General features: G+C 54.5%; 2 protein-coding genes across 2 annotated transcripts; both read right to left on the reverse strand.

Moving 5' to 3' along the window:
* Nucleotides 1-1172: 1172 nt before the first annotated feature.
* EXOSC2 (exosome component 2) lies at nucleotides 1173-5360 on the reverse strand. The gene is made up of 9 exons (XM_032131077.1): nucleotides 5203-5360; nucleotides 5020-5121; nucleotides 4890-4935; nucleotides 4537-4626; nucleotides 4360-4425; nucleotides 4145-4213; nucleotides 3116-3292; nucleotides 2812-2940; nucleotides 1173-1971 (listed from the first exon to the last, which is right to left on the reverse strand). Exons 1-9 carry the CDS (start codon nucleotides 5325-5327, stop codon nucleotides 1891-1893), a joined length of 885 nt encoding a protein of 294 aa, XP_031986968.1. The 5' UTR covers nucleotides 5328-5360; the 3' UTR covers nucleotides 1173-1890.
* A 937-nt stretch (nucleotides 5361-6297) lies between these two features.
* On the reverse strand, nucleotides 6298-14873 carry PRDM12 (PR/SET domain 12). Its single transcript, XM_032130946.1, has 5 exons — nucleotides 14655-14873; nucleotides 13672-13862; nucleotides 12558-12713; nucleotides 8800-8911; nucleotides 6298-7888 (listed from the first exon to the last, which is right to left on the reverse strand). Exons 1-5 carry the CDS (start codon nucleotides 14866-14868, stop codon nucleotides 7506-7508), a joined length of 1056 nt encoding a protein of 351 aa, XP_031986837.1. The 5' UTR covers nucleotides 14869-14873; the 3' UTR covers nucleotides 6298-7505.
* Nucleotides 14874-17306: the final 2433 nt, after the last annotated feature.

Here is a 17306-nt window from a genome sequence, read left to right on the forward strand (position 1 = left end):
ACAGCAATTGGGTAGGGGTGGGGGGAGGGGGGAAAGTACTTTTCTAAGTAAAGGATGCAGACTGTTAAAGCTTTTTTAGCCTTTTTGAACCAGTCTTGTCCATGCTGGTGTAAGTTAGGTGGCTACCAGCAGCCTCATGGAGACCTGAAAGTCACCACCAAGCTTTGGTTTTCAAATTTCCCAAGTCATCCTGAGGATGTGATTGTTGCAACACTTATTAGGGAATCCTCTTAAAATGCAAAAATAACAATTCCCAGGTCTTTTGTGGAGCATTCCAGCAATACCCCCAACAAGTTCAGTACTATTTTCAGAGGCAGCACGGGCAGTTGTGCAGCAGCAGAACGGATTAGCCATGTCCTTGCTTGTCCTTAGCCCCATTATGCTTTAGGATTTGGGCAGCAGCGCTGGTGGCAGCCGTCCAGGCCCTGCTGTTTGGCAGGGCAGCGAGGCGGAGCTGCTGGTGAAGGGAAGTGCCACAAACGCGATCCAAAGGTGCCATCTAGTGCCTGCTCGGGACCCCAGGGAAAGCAGCCCCAGCTGGAAGGACAACAACGAAGGGAATTCCTAGTTCCCAGGAAAACACCGAGTAAAGGATTATCCCTTGTGCCTGAGGCAAGAGTGCAAATTTGCAACGTGCAGTTGTTTTCACGGACAATTGGGGCAGAAGTTTTATCATCCTTTTTAAGAATTACAGTGCTGTGGTGGAAGGATGTATTTGCAATACAAATAGATACTATAGAGAATACAACAGCTCTAATATGGCACCTAGAGCTGAGAGGATGCTTCAGGGAAATCCTCACATTCTGCACAGAGAATGTGACTGACTGCCTGCCAACACCTGGTTCACATGTCCATCCCTTACACTGGCCTGAAGATCTTCACCAGTGTCATACTGGGCTCCCTGTCATCCTCCAGTCACCTCTGCTTGACTCACCTCTCCCAGGGATCCTGCAGGGAAGCAATGCTTGGAAAGCCTCTGTGAACACCACCAGGCAATCCTTACAGAGGAACGCTGTAAGGGCTGAAGAGGACGGTCAAGTCCTGCTGGAATGAAGGGCAGCAGCTGAAGGGGAGATAAGACTGTGTAACCATTCCAGGTGTCCTGGCACAAGGAAATTTGAGCCAACCATAGCTCTCAAGCTAGACCAAAACCAAGCCAATGCACACACTGCTGAAGGACTGATTTGTTTCAAAAAATTTACTGAAATGTAAAATACTTAATACAAAACAATACTGGTGCCTCCTCAGAAGAGGAGCTCACCACATCAGGCATAAAAAAACCCCCAGCAGGATACACACAAACCAGGACACTGCTTGTGCACAGCTCCTGGATCATATGGACAGCGACAGCCACATCCCATCTCATACCCCTGAGACATTCAAGCCATGAACAGCCAGACCCAAACTATGGTCAGCAAGGGTGTGGATACTCCTGTTCTCTAAACACCTGTGCCTGGATCTACATTCTTAGAAACAAGGGCTCTCAGTCAGGGGACAGACTGGCAGATCTGTATCACAAGTAAATTAAAATCCAAATCATCTTTTGGGGAGAGAGAAACATCACAAAATGTATCCCTTCCTCTCTGTTATTCTGCACAAAGTTCTGGGGCACTAGACACAGCAACAGGTGCTAGGAGACATGTCCCAGTTGCATCTGCATATTTTTAAAGGCCAGATACCAATTTTTCAAGCCATTGCACTAAAAGGCTATGGTACCTAAGTACTACTGTGTACTAAAAGGACACAGGAGATATCCTAGGAGTGAGGAATTTTGGTGGTTTCTGAAGTGTGGAATGAATATTGGGGACTAGAACACTGAAAAAAACATATAATACTGAGAATCAAAGCTGCCATGCTGGGATTTCAAATGACTGCTTCTGGCCTTGTGCCCTATCCCTCCAAATCCAGCAACCTCTGTCGAGCTTCCAGAACGATCTCCTCTGTCACCTCTGGTTTGAGAATGTCCTTGATCTGCAGTGGAAAGAAGAGCAGTATTAGCAACAGGAAGCAGCTACTACTTTTGCACACTCTGTGGGGAGACAAAGGTCCCTGATACACGGCAGTGACCAGCAAGGGAGTTTAGAGGGTTGTGGTGAAAAAAGACCTATGGCAGAGGGTCCAAGGCAAAATCAACTTTGCCAATCGGGAATTCTTACAGAGACCAAAGAAAATCAAAGGAGCAGCTACTAACCCTCCTTATCTTCCCTAGAGGACACACACTGTATTTGGGAAGGGCAGAGATGACTTAAACACAATTATACTTCAGAAGAATGCCTCATTGGGAATGAAAGCAGAAGACAATTCAGATCTCATTTATTTATGGGAAGAGAATTCCCTGTGATTGTGATGGCAGGAATCACAGTGAAAAGCTGTACAGCAAGAGGTCAAATGGAGCCAGCCTTCCAGCAGCGCAGGATATGAATAGAGACATGAGACTGTTCTCTGTACAATACATGACATTTACTTTTTCATTGCTTCATAAAATGCACTGTACCCTGACACAATGCTAAATTTAGAAGTGTTTTCACAAGAATTAAAGGGTCCATAATCCCAGCAAGGGATACACAACATCTATCAAAAAAGGGGCTGATCTCTCTATAGGAAGAGTTAGACTCTGCCAGAAGCAGAACTCTTCAAACAATCCCTGAAATTGTGCAAGGCAATTTATGTTATGCAGAAGGGGAGAGCTCATACTGTCACTTACTACAGGATGCTTTGGAAACTCAAAGGAAACTCTGACTTCAGCAGCAACTGATGCAGCCTTTCTGTTCCCTCCCCTCAGTGTGGAATAAACACCACTGGTTCCTGTACCTGATGAGGAAGGGATGCTTCATAGCAATACAGGATGCTGGTGTCAAAGAGCATCATCTTGTGAGTGACCAGAGCCATGATGCAATTTCGGAGCCGTGAGATCACCTCCCGGTCAGACAAGGGAACTGGCTGAGGAAGGACAGGGGAAAAAGGATGAACGTACAGGGAAATAATGCAAGTAAAAAAGCCTTGCTGTGAACCTAACACAAGATCCTGAAAGTCTCAGCTTACTTATATGCCTCTGACTATGTCAGACTAAAAACCATCACTGGTAAGAGAAGGCTCACCTTCCCTGAACACTCACCTCCAAATTGGTGGTGTAGCCTCCAGCCTCGTCATCCTTCTGCTCTGGAGTTGGGTAGATCCAGATGAAGCCATTGTTGCCGAGGATCACGGATGCACCACAGGGCAGGTCATGGAAATGAGTCTTCTGGCGTTTCACAAGGGAGGGAGAGACCTGAACCAGCACACCCTGGGCAAGCTGGAGAGGAGACCATGAGGCTCAGCATGAGAGACATCATGAGCCACCACAGACCACACCGTGTCACTGATACACACTCCATTCCTGGCCTAGGAACCACTCTTTTTTAACACCTTTTCCTGTGAAACAGTGAATATAAAACCTGCCTGCCTCTGGGAGCGCTGGGAGGATTAGCTAATGCCTGTGCAGCCCTTTGAAGACAAAGAATACTCTAAGTGCTTAGCACGGATGTTCATAATATCTTGATCGTAACTACACATCAACCATCCCTGCAGAAAAATGAGGAGTCAGAGGCCCAGTTTAGCAGAACACTTTCCCTCGTAATCCAATCACTGTCCTTCACCCTCTGTGCAATAAGCACACTTCCCTTTCATCTTTTAAGTGCTAATACCCTTGGTCTGGTAATCCCAAACTGCAGCCTACGCTCCAACGGCCCCTTGGCTTATATCAATGCACAAAACCAGAGATAAACGCCAACTGCGTAAAGCCTAAAATAGAGCCCTGGGGAGAGGAACAAGTCACAGGGGCAACAGCCAGCAGAAGAGGAGTGAGGAGATTTCTCCCCAGGATTTAATTCCCAAGTGGCTAGTGGAGGAAACAGGACTAGCAGGCTGGAACTGTGGACAGGGAGAGCAGTGGCTCAAAGGGCAACACAAGGACACCTCCTCTACTTCAGGGAAACTGCTTGGTGCTCCCACATAGGAGCTGAGAGTCTTCCTATCCTACAGGAATGGGTTATAGCAACATCCTGCTCTACTCGAGAGCTCTTTTCTTTAAAAAGCCTCCAAATGGCCTTATACAAGTCAGCTGGTGCAGAATTATCCCAGGATCAAGGGCTTTGGAACAACTCACCTTCCCGTATTTCAGGCTCCGGGTGTGCAGCGATACAGCCCCATCAGAAAATATAGACTGGACCTCTGCCTGTTGGTGCCACTTAAGGAAACAGGGTCCCTAAGGCTGCCCAGTGCCACCCTGGCACAGCTCTCACCCCCAGCCAGGCCAGCCAAACTCTGCCTGTTCTTCCCATACCCTTGGCTGTTCTGTCAATGGGAGCAGCAGAAGGATACACTGATGAGATCCCCTTCCTGCAGGTAGTCCCTCATCGCAAGCTCATCTTCTGCTGATTTCCTTCTCTGAAACATCACAAGAAAAGTTACATGGAGCCCAGAATGAGAAAACAACCATCAGTAGCTCATTGTGGGGGACCTTAGGATGCCATGTAAAACACAACCAGCTACACTCACCAGCTCCCCACCAGGTAAATTTATAGACGACAGCAACAGGACTGAATCCAGCCTGGAATTCGTTTCCACTTTCCATCGCTTCTGCTGAACCTAAGGGGGAAAAAAAACCCCAAAACCTATTGGTACACACTCAAAAACGGAATGGGAGCTGCAGCTCACTAAGCTGCAGAAGGGGACATCTCTGCTGGCTTCTTCCAGCCTCATCGCGGTTAAAATCCACGCTCTCCCAGTACCCTGCGCAGGGACACTGATGTGTATCAGCGTTTCAGGAGCCCGGGAAACTCTTTGGGTCGGACTGAGCCACGACCACTCTCCTCCTCCTACACAGCACCGCGGCAAACACCGGGCTTTACCTCCGTAATCCTCCCGACCACGATGTCGCCGATCTCGCCGTTGTACCTGGCAGAGAGAGCGGCGGTCACACACCTCACGCTGCCGAGCCAGGCCACGCCGCCGGCCCGCACCCGCCGCGGCCGCGCTCACCTGGCCTTCAGCGCCCTGACGCACACCAGCTTGTTCACTCTCTCCACCACGCCGGCCACCGAGGCGATCAGCTTGTCGTCCTCCACATAAGTACCGTGGCCCCTGGGGAGAGAGAGCAGCTACCTAAGGACAGCCCGAAGCCGCGCCACGCCGCCGCCACCTCCCCTCCGCCGCTGCCCGCACCTCATATATCCCGTGTCCGTGGTGATCGTGTCCCCCGGTGCCACCAGGTGCTTCTCGCCGCCCCGGGGCGCGCCGGAGTCCACGGGCGCGCGGAGCGCCGGCAGCCTCATGGTAACTGCCGCCATCTTGGCCCCGCCGCACGCGCCTTCCGCCAGCCATGATGGCTGCTGGCGAGAGCGCGCCTGAGGGCTCGGGCGCCGCCATCTTGAGTGAGGGCAGCGGGGGGCGGTGACTGGGCAGCCATGTTTGTTCCTGGCAGGGAGGGGACTCGCGGGCTTCGCCCCGTTGGGGCCCAAGGACGCCTCGGCCATCTTTAGTATGGGCAGGGTGCGGCACCCTTCGGGCAGCCCCTGGCGGTGACCCGCTCCCCCAGACCCCGCCCAGCAAACCGGGAGGACCCGGCGGGCCTGCCCCGGGGCTCACCGGGCCCCAGAGCCCGGGCCGGGCTGCAGTGCTGTGGGTCAAGGCGGGGAGCAGCACCCCCAGTTTGGGGTGCCCCTCACACAAGGTGTCCCCCTGAGGGCAGTCATCTGCTGCCCTCCCCAGCTGGCCGGTGCTCACGCTTGGCTTTAACATCCCCGCGGGACTCCGGATTGACCCCTTCCCCTCGGCGGAGCTTTGCCAGCAGGAGCTGATAAATCCGTTGAAAAGTTTTACCCATTTAATTCAAGCACCGATTCGGCTCCCAGAGCTGCGGTGGAAACACCACGGGAAAAGCAGTCAGCGATGACCGTCAGCAAATGTGTCGCTTCCTTCCAGCAGGGCTTGCACCTGTATCCCATCACAGCCAAAATATGGGTGCTAATTCATGGAATGTATCGAAGGATAGCAATAGCTGTGGCTTCAAAGAGCGACTGTACAAGTTCACAAGAGTAGGGCTGGCAGGGTGGAATCTGTAGATACCACCTGCGTGGGAGTGAGCCAGCACTTACCCCAGCTTTCAGACCTGAAAAGGGGCTTCTTTAGCCAAAACCTGGGGTTTTTCCCCCTCCCAGATGCACTTCCTGGTCCCGCAGATGACACCACATCTCACTCACAGATTATTGTGTTAATTAAGACCTTCACTCACCCCAATAACCACATCCTTCCCCTGGCACATAATATAAAGCTCTCCCTTTTCTAAATGATAAATGTTCCAAGTAATTTTTATTTAGAATACAAGAGAGGTACAAATGTATTTACACTGTGTACATATACAATCAAATAATATATAATATCAAAGTCTTGTAAATAATGTTTACATAAATATTTACAAAGTTAAAGTGACAGTTTTGGGGGTTTTTTTCTTTTGTTTTTGTTTATTTTCTTCTGGAAGTAGAACACGGTTTGTGAGAACTTTGTACATCTTAGACTTATAATTAATATTGGAATACCTTCTTTTAAGATTTATGGTACACAGCCTTCCTCCGGAGTATGGGGACTCCAGAGGGCGCTTAGAGTTGTCCTTGGGGACAGAGCTGGCCCGGGGACAGGTTTTCTCTGTCCCCAGAGGGCAGTAGCAGTTCCAACCAAAATGTTCCTTCACAGCTGGGAAAGGGATGGGGAGAAATGCTGCCAGGGCTGGAACAGGCACAGCCTGGCAGAGCTCAGGATTCCCGCAAAACCTGCCTGTGGATGGTTATTCCCAGCTGGCACTGTGTCCCCTCTGCCCACGGCATTGCTTGGAGCGGTGACAGACCCCAGTGCAGGGCTTGGGCTGGAGCAGGGCAGGCAGAGGGGGCTCGGGTGGGAGAAAATGCAAATGTTCACTAACTCGGGGCTCCCAAGGAGGGAAAGGTGTCCCTTGAAAGGAGCCACCGGGGCCAAAGCCACTCCTGGGGCATACAGGCATGACAGGGATGGCCGCATCAGGGCTGTGCCAGCTTTTCCATGGGGCATGTGTCTGCTGGAGCAGAGGAGGAGGGATAAGAGCAATGTTTCTTTCCACCAATTTATCTGTAAAACCCAGATGTGACTCACCTAGGCCCAGCTTTTCAGCTGCCCCAGTCCTTCCCCAGTGCACTGGCAAGCCCACACAGGACATCCCGCTGAGTCCCTTTTCCCCTGCCAACCCCAGGGGCCACCAGCCCACCCTGTGCCCCATCTCCCTGGGGATGATCCCGCACGGCTCAACTGCAGAGCTGGGGGTTCCCCTCCTGCTGTACCCGCACAGTCAGTGATGCCCAAAAACAGCCCAACACCCCTCCAAGACACAAAGCAGCTCTGCCTCTGCCCCCCAGCTCAGCCAAGGGCCACCCCGCCAGTTCATCGCGTGTCTCAGCACCAGTCTTTGCTGTCCCAAATCCTGCTGCCGCACCGGGGCTTCACAGCACCATGGTGGGGATGTGATGGGCCAGGGAGGCGGGATGGGGCACGGGCAGGGCGGGCGAATGGGCCTGCAGGGAGGCGTTGGGGGGCCGGTGGCGGGCGCTTTTCTGGTGTGCCCGCAGCCCTGCGAGCTGGGAATAGGCACTTTGGCAAACCTGGCACTTGTAGGGCCGCTCGCCCGTGTGCAAGCGGACGTGGTTGCGGAGGGTGGAGGACTGGCTGAAGCGGCGGTTGCAGAAGCGACACACGAAGGGCTTGTCCAGGGTGTGGATGCGCATGTGGGAGCGCAGGTTGCTGCGGGAGTTGAAGCCGCGGTGGCAGATGACGCAGCGCATCCGCCCCGTCGTGCTGGCCCCCGTCTCCACCGCATGGAAATCCTCTGGGGATGACAGGCGACAGTCAGGCACTGCCCTGCAGCACAGCAGCTCGCCCCACCCCAAGGCCCTGGCGTGCTGAGTGCCCTGGAAAGCTCCCAGTGCCTTCCTGCTGGCTCCCTGCTGCTGAGGTCACCTATCTTGGGCAGACTGGCATCCAGGCTGGCTCTTAGGATTTTGGGATGCAGCCAGTGCTAGGAATGGGCTCACCCAGATTTAGGTAAGGGGAGCATTCAAGCTGAGCGGAATGAATCCCCTATAGATGGACACAAGACCAATTTTCTCCTGCCCGGACTTCAGCAGAGCTGGAGGGGGTGGGTGTAGGCACTCTCAGGAACCCCCAACCATGCTGTCCAGCCCCTGCACTGGTCCCAGCTTCTCCCCTCACTCTGCTGGGCTCAGACGTGGCTCTTTCAGAGTGGGGAGTAGGGTCAGGGAGCACAGAAGTGGCTCCAAACACAGCCTGAGCTGTACTGTGCCACAGAGAAGCACCTCAGGGAGTCACTGAGACAAGCGGAGAGCGAAGGCCCAAGGAGAGAAAAGTCTCCTGTGTTGGTGGTTAAGGTCCCTTAAATGCAGAGTGGGGATGTAGAAGCTGCATCCACTTGGTGTTTCACAGAGTGTTGGGGCTGCCTTCCACTCACACCCTGCGCTGCTCCTCCCTGCCTGGCTGGGTCAGGCAGCAACTGCCAGACACCCCACCAACAACAGCCGTGGGTAAACTGGCCTGGAGGCATCACCCTGAATTACTGAGGGCCTGCTCAAGCTGTATGGATCATGTCACAGCCCTGTGCTTGTCCACAGACAACTGAGATGTCTGACATACCCCTGGGATGTCCCTGCCTTGTGCCCGCCCTACGGCCTCAGAGCTGGGCACAGGGTGAACAGGCAGGGATGTTGCACCCTTGTTACCTACCATGTTTGTTCTTCTTCTGCTCCTCTTCTAGCCCCGGCACACCTGGGATGCCCAGGAAGGTGTTGTGGGAGTTCCCGTACCAGACCAGCAGCTCTTGGTCTGGAGGAATCATCTAGAAAGAGAGATAAAGACAGGGTTGTTGGGGGGGTGATGAACATCCATTCCTGTGCTGATCCATTCAGATCTACCCTGGCTGTGCCCCATTTCTGTGAGACCCTGCTGCCATCTGGGACCTGCCAGCAGTCCTCAACACCCCCACGCAGGCACAGAACAGCTCAGCATGCAGCACGGGAGGTGGTGGCACAGTTCAGCACCACCCAGCACCAGCACAAACCCACTCCAGGCTCTCCCCCAAGCTGGGACACAAACAGGGTGATGGACAAATATGCAGCTCCAGAGCACAGGGACCGATCTGGGGTCTCTGGAGTGCAGGACCCAGAGGTCCCAGCAGCTTGGGGAGACCAGGACAGGGCAGAACACAGAGACATGGAGAAATAAATCATTTGTGGAGCCACAACCAGCATGAGTGGCAGAGACCAAAGCAGGGACCTGGGACACGCAGCCCCAGCTCAGGACTCCAGCAGAGCATTTTGTCTTTGGATGGAACCATCAGCAGCCTCCTGCTGCAGGGCACAGGCAGCATCTCCCACCCACCTCTGCCGGGGCTGATTTTAGAAGATGGAAATGCAGATCCACCAGCAAAGGGCTCATCAGCCCGCAGAGCAGAGGAGAGCTCGGGGCTGCTGTAAGAGACCATGACTCAGGTGTGAAACGCTGTTTATATCCCACACCAAAGCTGCAGTGCCTGCAAGAGCCCAAGGACAGCTACAGGACCAGGGCAGGGGTTTTGCATCATCCACGCTCCCATTTCCCTGAAGCGATGGCACTTCTCCTGTCCCTGCTGTTCTGTCATGTTCCCGCATGGCCGAGGCGAGCGACCAGGAAACGCCGCTCAAGGCTCCCCTCCTGCAGCAGCCGTGGCTGGGAAGATGGATCCTCTCAGACCAGTTCAAACAACACTAATAACAACATCACTTTATAAAAAAATACAAATTTTCCCTAGCAGTCCCTACTGTTAAGAACCTAATTTAGAAATAGGAATGTCCTGCATTTCTGTACACTAAGCATGTTAGATCCAAGTAAAACAACATCCACATGAAACACAGATCCGAAGTTCAATCACCTCAACACTGAAAATGTATTAAATTTTAGGCATCTGAAATTAATAGGAATTTAGCTTCATATCTTTGTTCATCTGCATAAAGACATCACTGGGGCTGCAGAGGAGGAATTTGGGAGGCAGAGGAAGCTGATATCCTTTTGCATCCCAAACTGATGACGCTGTTTCTTGGTGCTATTTGCTCTTAACAGGAAATTAGTCACTTTTAATACAAGCAAATAAAATATTGCTGAAAGGATAAAACAATCTGCATGGATGCATATATGTGTGTGTTTTATTCTGCTGAAGCTGCTGCAGCCACATCAGCAGCAGGTGATCATCCATGTGCACACATCCCAAAGCAAATTCAAATTGCCCCCCAGAAATCTTGTGGCCTTCAGATCAAAGGCCAAAACTTTCTGCCCTCGGTTTATTTCCCAGCAGCAGCAACTTGGTATTGCTGAGAAAGAGGACGGGAAAAACAAATCAGCAAATAAGGGCAGGAACAGGCAAAACACATTAAAATATTAAAGGCAAATAGGGGAAAAAAGCACCAAATAAATCTGATTTTTTTGGCAGGTAGGTGAGAAAGGCATCCAAAGAGATGCTTTGCTGGAGCCCTGGTGCAGCGGAGGTGGGTGCAGAGCAGTAGGAACCAGGGAGCTCACTGTGCCCACTGTGCCCAGGGCACGGCAGGCAGGGGCAGGAGGCTGTACAGGGGGACAGGAGGTGGGGAAGCCACCAGGACTGGTAGGGGATGGAGGGTGACAGTGGCTGCACACGGACACCTGTGGTGCTGAGCAGGGCAGTGCTAAGTTCAGGTCGGTGTGTGCGTGCCCTGCTGAGCTTGAGGAGCAGTGTGACAGCAGGGATCCTTCATGCCCACCTCCTCCCACACATCATTTGGCGTTCAGCGCTCTCAGCATCTCAAATTCACTGCTTACGCCAAGGGAATTAAACTCATCCTGCTCCGCTGCTCGCTGCTTCAGCCTCAGGAACAAGCCCACAGATGGATCATGGCTATACCCAAATATTCACTCACTCACCCCCTCATCTGTGCCTGCACAAGGTGTAAAATCCACAGCTGTGTTCCTAATCACACCACGGCTACCTGGAACTATTTTATTTACTTGCGTAAGTTAAGAACAGTAATAAAAAACACTTAAGGTGCTGTCACAACAGGCACAGCTGCCCACAGGAATATCAGGTCTTAAACTGGGAACAGCTGAAGGGGTGATCAGCATGAAAACAGGAGGGAAGTGTGTGGAGCTCTTGGGAAAGGTGGCAGAGCCCAAGGGTGACACAGGACCCTCCTGCAGCAGGAGAGAATATCTGATCCTCTTCCTACCCACCCATTCACCTTTCCCAACCAACTGCAGCAATCCCTAACCCAGCCCTGCTCGCTCAGTGCAGGTTGGGTTGTGGTCCTGTGCCATGGAGCATTTGAATTTGTGCTGCTCTGTAAGCCAGTGCAGGAGCACTACCTGGATAGATCCAGAGAGCTGCCCGTGCCCATGGAACCAGCAGGCACTCATGGTTGTTCCCGGCTGACACCCTCTCCCAGCTGCAAACGCTCCTCCGGTGAGACTCTGAACCCAATACTGGAGGGGGACAATCCCACAGTGCAGGTCTGGGATGGACTGGGACATGTTCCCTCTTGTGACTCTTAAAGCCAAAGCTGCTGCACAAGGACATCTCCCTAAGCCATCACCTTTCTCCACCTGCAATAGCATTGGGTTATGGGGACACTGCACACAAGCAGGGCTGGTCCCCACCATCGCCCTGCTCTGGCACTGTCATCAATATGTAGGCACGTGTCATCAGGAATGCTGGGGAGCCAGTCACCCACCTCCATCCCAGAGTCTCCTGTAGGGAGCTGTGAGCGTCCTTCAGCCATCACCCCACTGCATGGCAGCCTTGCCATCCCTGGGACCCTGTACCTGCTCCAGTGCCACGCCAGCACCAACCAGCACTTCATACAGGAGCACATGGATAAGGGGGGCAGGAAGAGTCCCTTCCCCGCAGTGTAAAGCCCAAGGCACGACTGCACCAGCACCACTCCCTACCCGCTCCATGGCTCCCTGCTCCCTGCACAGCCGGAGTGTGATGTCCAGGCAAAGCAGTGTAGAGTCAGGTTCAGCCTGTGCTCAGCACCTGGGTTTCACAGGACCTCCCAAACTTTACCCTGCTATAAAGAAGCAGGTTCTGCACAAGATCCTGCTTTTTCAATAGAGCATCTAACCCCTGTCCTTGTCCAAAACCCCATCTGGGTCAGAATTGCAGCTCTTTTCATGCTTTGCACCCCAAGCGAAGATCTATTCTCCCTCTGTTTAACACACATCACTCCATGAGCCCACAGAAAGGGAACAGAGAGGAGAAGGGATCTTTACTACTCTCTGAAGCCTGTGCAATGGCCCTTCCTTGTGGTTTCAACCTCTCCTGATGGATCTGAGTGCCAAGGATGGAAAAACTGCCATGTCCTTCCACAGACACTCCACCAACAGCCCAAAGAACAAGGGAGAAAAAGTCTGTAGGGTGAGGGATCCCACCACCCTGCTCCTCTATTGCAGATGCCCAGCTGCCCTTCAGCCCCACTTACCTCAATGGCCTTGTAGAAGATGTTGTTCCCGATCTGGACCACCTCAAGGTTCTGCTCCTGCTCGTTCCGTGCACATTTGATGTAGGTCATCCAGCTGCGGTGATCCTCCTGGCTGGCGTCAATGAAGTACCGCACCGTGCCGTCCTCGTTGAACACCTGTGAAGGGAGAGAGCACTTGGTAGTGATGCTGCCCACAGTGGGCTGAGCCCCTCCACCCCCTGCCTTTGGGATAAAGCCTGGACAGGGACAAGCTCAAAGCCAGCACAGCCTCAGGGCTGAGACCCTGACAGCAGCCGGGAGATGCCGAACCCTTCCTGCTTGTGGTGCCGGACTGTGATTCTGCAGCGGGGCTGAGAAATGCGCCCTGCTCTCACTGGCATGGCTGGTCCTGCCAGCCCCTATCTCCCTGGATAACCCAGCTCCCTTCCTCAATCTCCCTTCTCATCAGAGCCCCACCAGCAACTCAGCCCCAGAGGAAGGGGCTGTTCATTATCCTGCACCTGCCTTGGGAGTGGTACAATGCCTTGGGTGGAGGGGCCTGCCAGACCTGGAAAGATGCTTTGCAGGGTGGCAGGAAAGATGAGACAAGTTTCTATTAGGCATGAAATTATAATAGTAATTAAAAATAGTTAAGAAGTGCAAGTCTGAGTCAAACAAACGAAAAAAAATAGGAAACAAAAAATTGGCTGTGCACAACGTCCTGGCATCTCAGATCCCCCCCAAACCCCACAGTTTTGTTCGTGGTTAACCTCACCAGGGCTGGGGCAAAGCAGGGAGCAGGGGACAGGGTAGAGCTGTTTTTGCCCACTGTGGCCAGTGTGGGCAGCAACCAGTCGGACAGGGATGGGCAGGGCAGGGTGTGATCCGGCTGTATGGGACATGAACAACAGCATTTCGGGGCTCCTCTATAGGCTGGCTGCACCCGAGGTCTGAGGAAACCTCAGCCTTCTCCTGCAAGGGGTTCCTAAACCCACCTGCCCAGATATTTGCATGAGTGGGGAAACTGAGGCACAAGGATGGTGCCTGAAGGTGCACAAGCACGGCACAGACCCCCAGCGCCCGTCCCTGCTTTTTGCCAAACCGCTCCAGTCTCGGGGTTCAGGAGGCTCGTTACCTCCCACATGAGGTTGTTGTTCTTGCACAGGTCCACATGCTCGGGGGAGATGACCCTGCCCGTGAACGGCCCCATCTCTGTGCCAGCCTTGATCCAGGTCTTGGAGAAGATGCCGAGCCCTTCCCCGGGGATGGAGCTCTGGGCGATTATCACTTCCGACGGCAGCACCAGGCTGGAGAGCTTCTGCACCTCTGCGAGGGGGGAGACGGCTCAGAAAGGGACCCAGGTGGGGGAGAGAGGGGGAGACCGGGGGCGGCGGGGACCCCTCCCAACCCCCGCCCCAGCCCAGACCCCGGGGCTGAGCCTTTTAAACGCCCAGCCGGGCTCCCACAAAGCGGTACAAGGTTCCCCCGGGGCATTGAGGAGGTACCTGGGAAAAGCATCCCGGGCTGGGCGAGGGAGCGGGGCTGGGAAAGGAGGTTAAATGGTGTCTATTTCGGCCCATCCAGCAATTTGTCATGCTGTTAAAGTGATCTGCATTCATTAAACTCAACTAGAAAGAAATTGCTAATTCTAAATTCATTAGTCCTTTAGGAATGCTGTAGCGGTACATTGTGCCTGAATGGCGCGAGGGCTTGTTTAAAAGGGCCCAGGAATTCCTCTTACAAAATGGGGAGATGAGATGGTTGACATATCGTGAATGGAAATGGAATTAGCCTTCATGGTAAATTAAGAGAGGAACAGAAATCCGAGAGGGGAAAAAGGGAGCCGGGACGCCCCGGCGATGCCGGGGCGAGAGAAAAGATATTGTCCCGAGCGGCTGAATGCGGGACGGCCCCGGCCCCCCCAGCCCGCGGTTTAAGTGGGAACTTTCTCAGGTCAAGCCCAAGTTAACCAAATGAATTTAAAGCCCTTTTTCCCCAGTCCCACGCCCGGGGCGAGCGGGGCGCCTGGACCGCATCCCGCCGCCGGGCACCGGGAGCCGGCCCGGGGCCGATGGGGAAAACCGGGGGGATCGGGGAGGGTCCGGGGGGGTCACTCACCTCCGGAGAAGGACTGAGCCAGGACTTCGGCCGTGAAGGCGGTCTTGGGGCTGCTCTTCTCCTCGAAGAGCTGCTCGCCCAGGACGTTTCTCCAGCGGCCGTAGAGGAAGCTGTGCAGGATGTCGGAGGTGATCACCTCGGCCAGCGAGAGCCCCTGCGGCTTCAGCCCGGGCTTGAGGACCAGGGCCTCGGCGGGCAGCACCGAGCCCATCATGGGGGCGAGGCGGCGGGGCCGAGCGCGACGGGGCCGGGCGCGGCGGGCGGTGGGCGGCGGGCTGGGCTCCGTTCGGCTCGGCGGCTCCCGCCCGGCTATATATGAGCTTCATTGACCCTCCTAATTGGTTATTAATGACCTCCCTGACGTTGGCGGAGAGACTGGGGCTGCCGGAGCGAGGCGAGCCGTCGGAGCCCCCCCCACCATCTCCTCCTTCCCTCCCCTCCCGGGGGTGGGGTGGCTGGAGAGAGGGAGGGACACGGCGAGCGCACACACACACACACACGTATACACACATACACACACACATATACAAACATACACGCACCGGCTCGGCCCCCCGCACCTCCCGGCCCGGCCAAACCCAAACCCAGGCACCTGCCCCCGGGCACGGCAGAACAGCAGCGGAACGGGCAGAAATGCCCCCGCCGGTGTCCCACGGACGAGGCGCACCCTCGGGCATGGTCCCGCTCCCCACTTGGCCCCCGCGCTCGTTTTTGGGGCTGAAACGCTGCGCTTTAGGGCCGTTGAGCACCACAACGAAATCGGCGGCCCCGAGCCCGACAGCTCCCGGTGCTCTCCGGAGTTTGGCCCTTGCGGCCCTGGGGGAACGAGCCGAGCCTCCCGCAGTTGGCTCCGACCGTGCTCGGCTCCCCGCTGCCCCCCGCATCCCCGGCTCTCCCGGCCAGGACCGGCAGCACCGGGAGGCTCCGGCGCTGCTCCCCCAAAATCCAGGAGAGGGTCCCCAAGCACGGGGCGGGTGGGACGCGCTCCTGGGGTTGATCCCCGCTTGACCCCAGGACAGGGCTCACCTGGCTGCCGCCGCCAGCCCGGCAGGTCCCCAGCCCCACATCCCTGTGAGAGTTGTGCCCAGGGATGCCCGAGGACAGCTCGTGGATCCCCCGTCTACTTGCAATAGCAACCATGTCGTGCCGTGTCCCCCCCAGGGCCAGACCCCGAACCCGGGGCAGGCTGCAGTATCTCCGGGGCTCTGCCGCCGCATGGCCCCCGTCCCCACACCCGAAGACATTCCCCGGACAGCCACGGCGCCCATCCCCGCCTTGACGAGCCCAGGAGCCCCGCAGCCACCACTGCTCCCCAGCAAGGTGGCATCAGAGCGGTGCCCCCAAACCCAGCGCTCCCTCCGGACCCGAGCTTTGCCGGCTCAGCAAAGGGTTAATCTTTCCCGGATTTAAACCCAGTCCTGCTGTGTCGGAGCTTAGAGCCCTCTCCTTAGCCTTGTTCTTTTGATTTTCATGGGGACGAGGGGCTGTAAAGGGCTGGGGGAAGAAGGCTGGGCCCCCAAAATCCTCAGGCGCTCAAAGGCCGGTTCCCGCACCCCGGAGTCCCGGGAAGCCCCGCCGAGTCTCACCGTGCCCGGAGCAGCAGCCAAGCACAGCCCAAATCCCCACCCTATCCCCTGGGTGGGTGTCTTATAGGGTGAAGCTGTGGCGTGTCTTCTGGCCTGGGTGAAATGATGTTACAACCCATGTGCAATTATTTCTATTAATCCAATCAAGAAGCAACGCAGATATCAGGAACGCACCCAAACCTGCGCTTACTTCGGATCTTTGCCCGGCGAGAGGCAGCGCTGTCCTGGAAAGGGGAGGTTAACAACCTGCCAGGGATTGGTTTGGGGTTTAATAAGCGTAAAAAATAAGTTTATTTTCTTTTTCTGGACTTTGGCTAGAGGAGCCATCAGAATATTTCAGCCTTGCTAAACATAACGCATCAGGTGGAAAGGTTCCAAACACCGGCTCCCTTTAGCCGCCGAGGCAAGCCAGCCCTCGGATTGCCTTTTTTTTTTTTCCCCCCCAGGAAAACCTTCAAGTTATCCCGGGACAAAAAATAATAGATGCTCTTGAACCCCCTGCGGCTCTGGTGCGGACTGCGCTGAACCTCGCTCCCGGCTGCGGGGGATCGGCGGTGCGGGGGGGAGTGATAGAAAAAGGTGGAAAAAAAATTCTTCCATTTTCTGTGTGGTTTTAAATATCCCCAGCTGTTTCCCAAAGCTTCTTCCCGGTCCTAGGAAGGTGCTTTGCTGTGTGCCCCCCGCCCTCCCTCGCTCTTCATTTCTCTTTTTTAATATCGCAGCTATCCCTCCTTTTTAACATTTAAGAGGAAACAAGTTTAATATTCATGGCTGTTAATAGAGAAGGGCCATTATCGCCGCCCCATTGTTCTGAGCCCCTCACAATGCTGCTTGTATTTTCATGTGTATATTCCCAAAGTTCCTTCTGAGCGTTTAGTGAGCACTTTAATATTCATGGGTGTTAATAGAGAAGCCCTCAGTATATTGGCATATTGTTGGGAGGTGTACATATTGGTCTGACTCTGAATAGCCACAGTCCTCTTTTCTTTTGCTCTGTTTTGCAGGGTTGATGGGCCAGGAGTAAATGGGCATTTTTCCCCCCCGTCTCCCCCTTACAGAGAGAACA

This window comes from Corvus moneduloides, chromosome 21, assembly GCF_009650955.1.
Source record: "Corvus moneduloides isolate bCorMon1 chromosome 21, bCorMon1.pri, whole genome shotgun sequence".
In the NCBI taxonomy this organism is placed as follows: domain Eukaryota; kingdom Metazoa; phylum Chordata; class Aves; order Passeriformes; family Corvidae; genus Corvus; species Corvus moneduloides.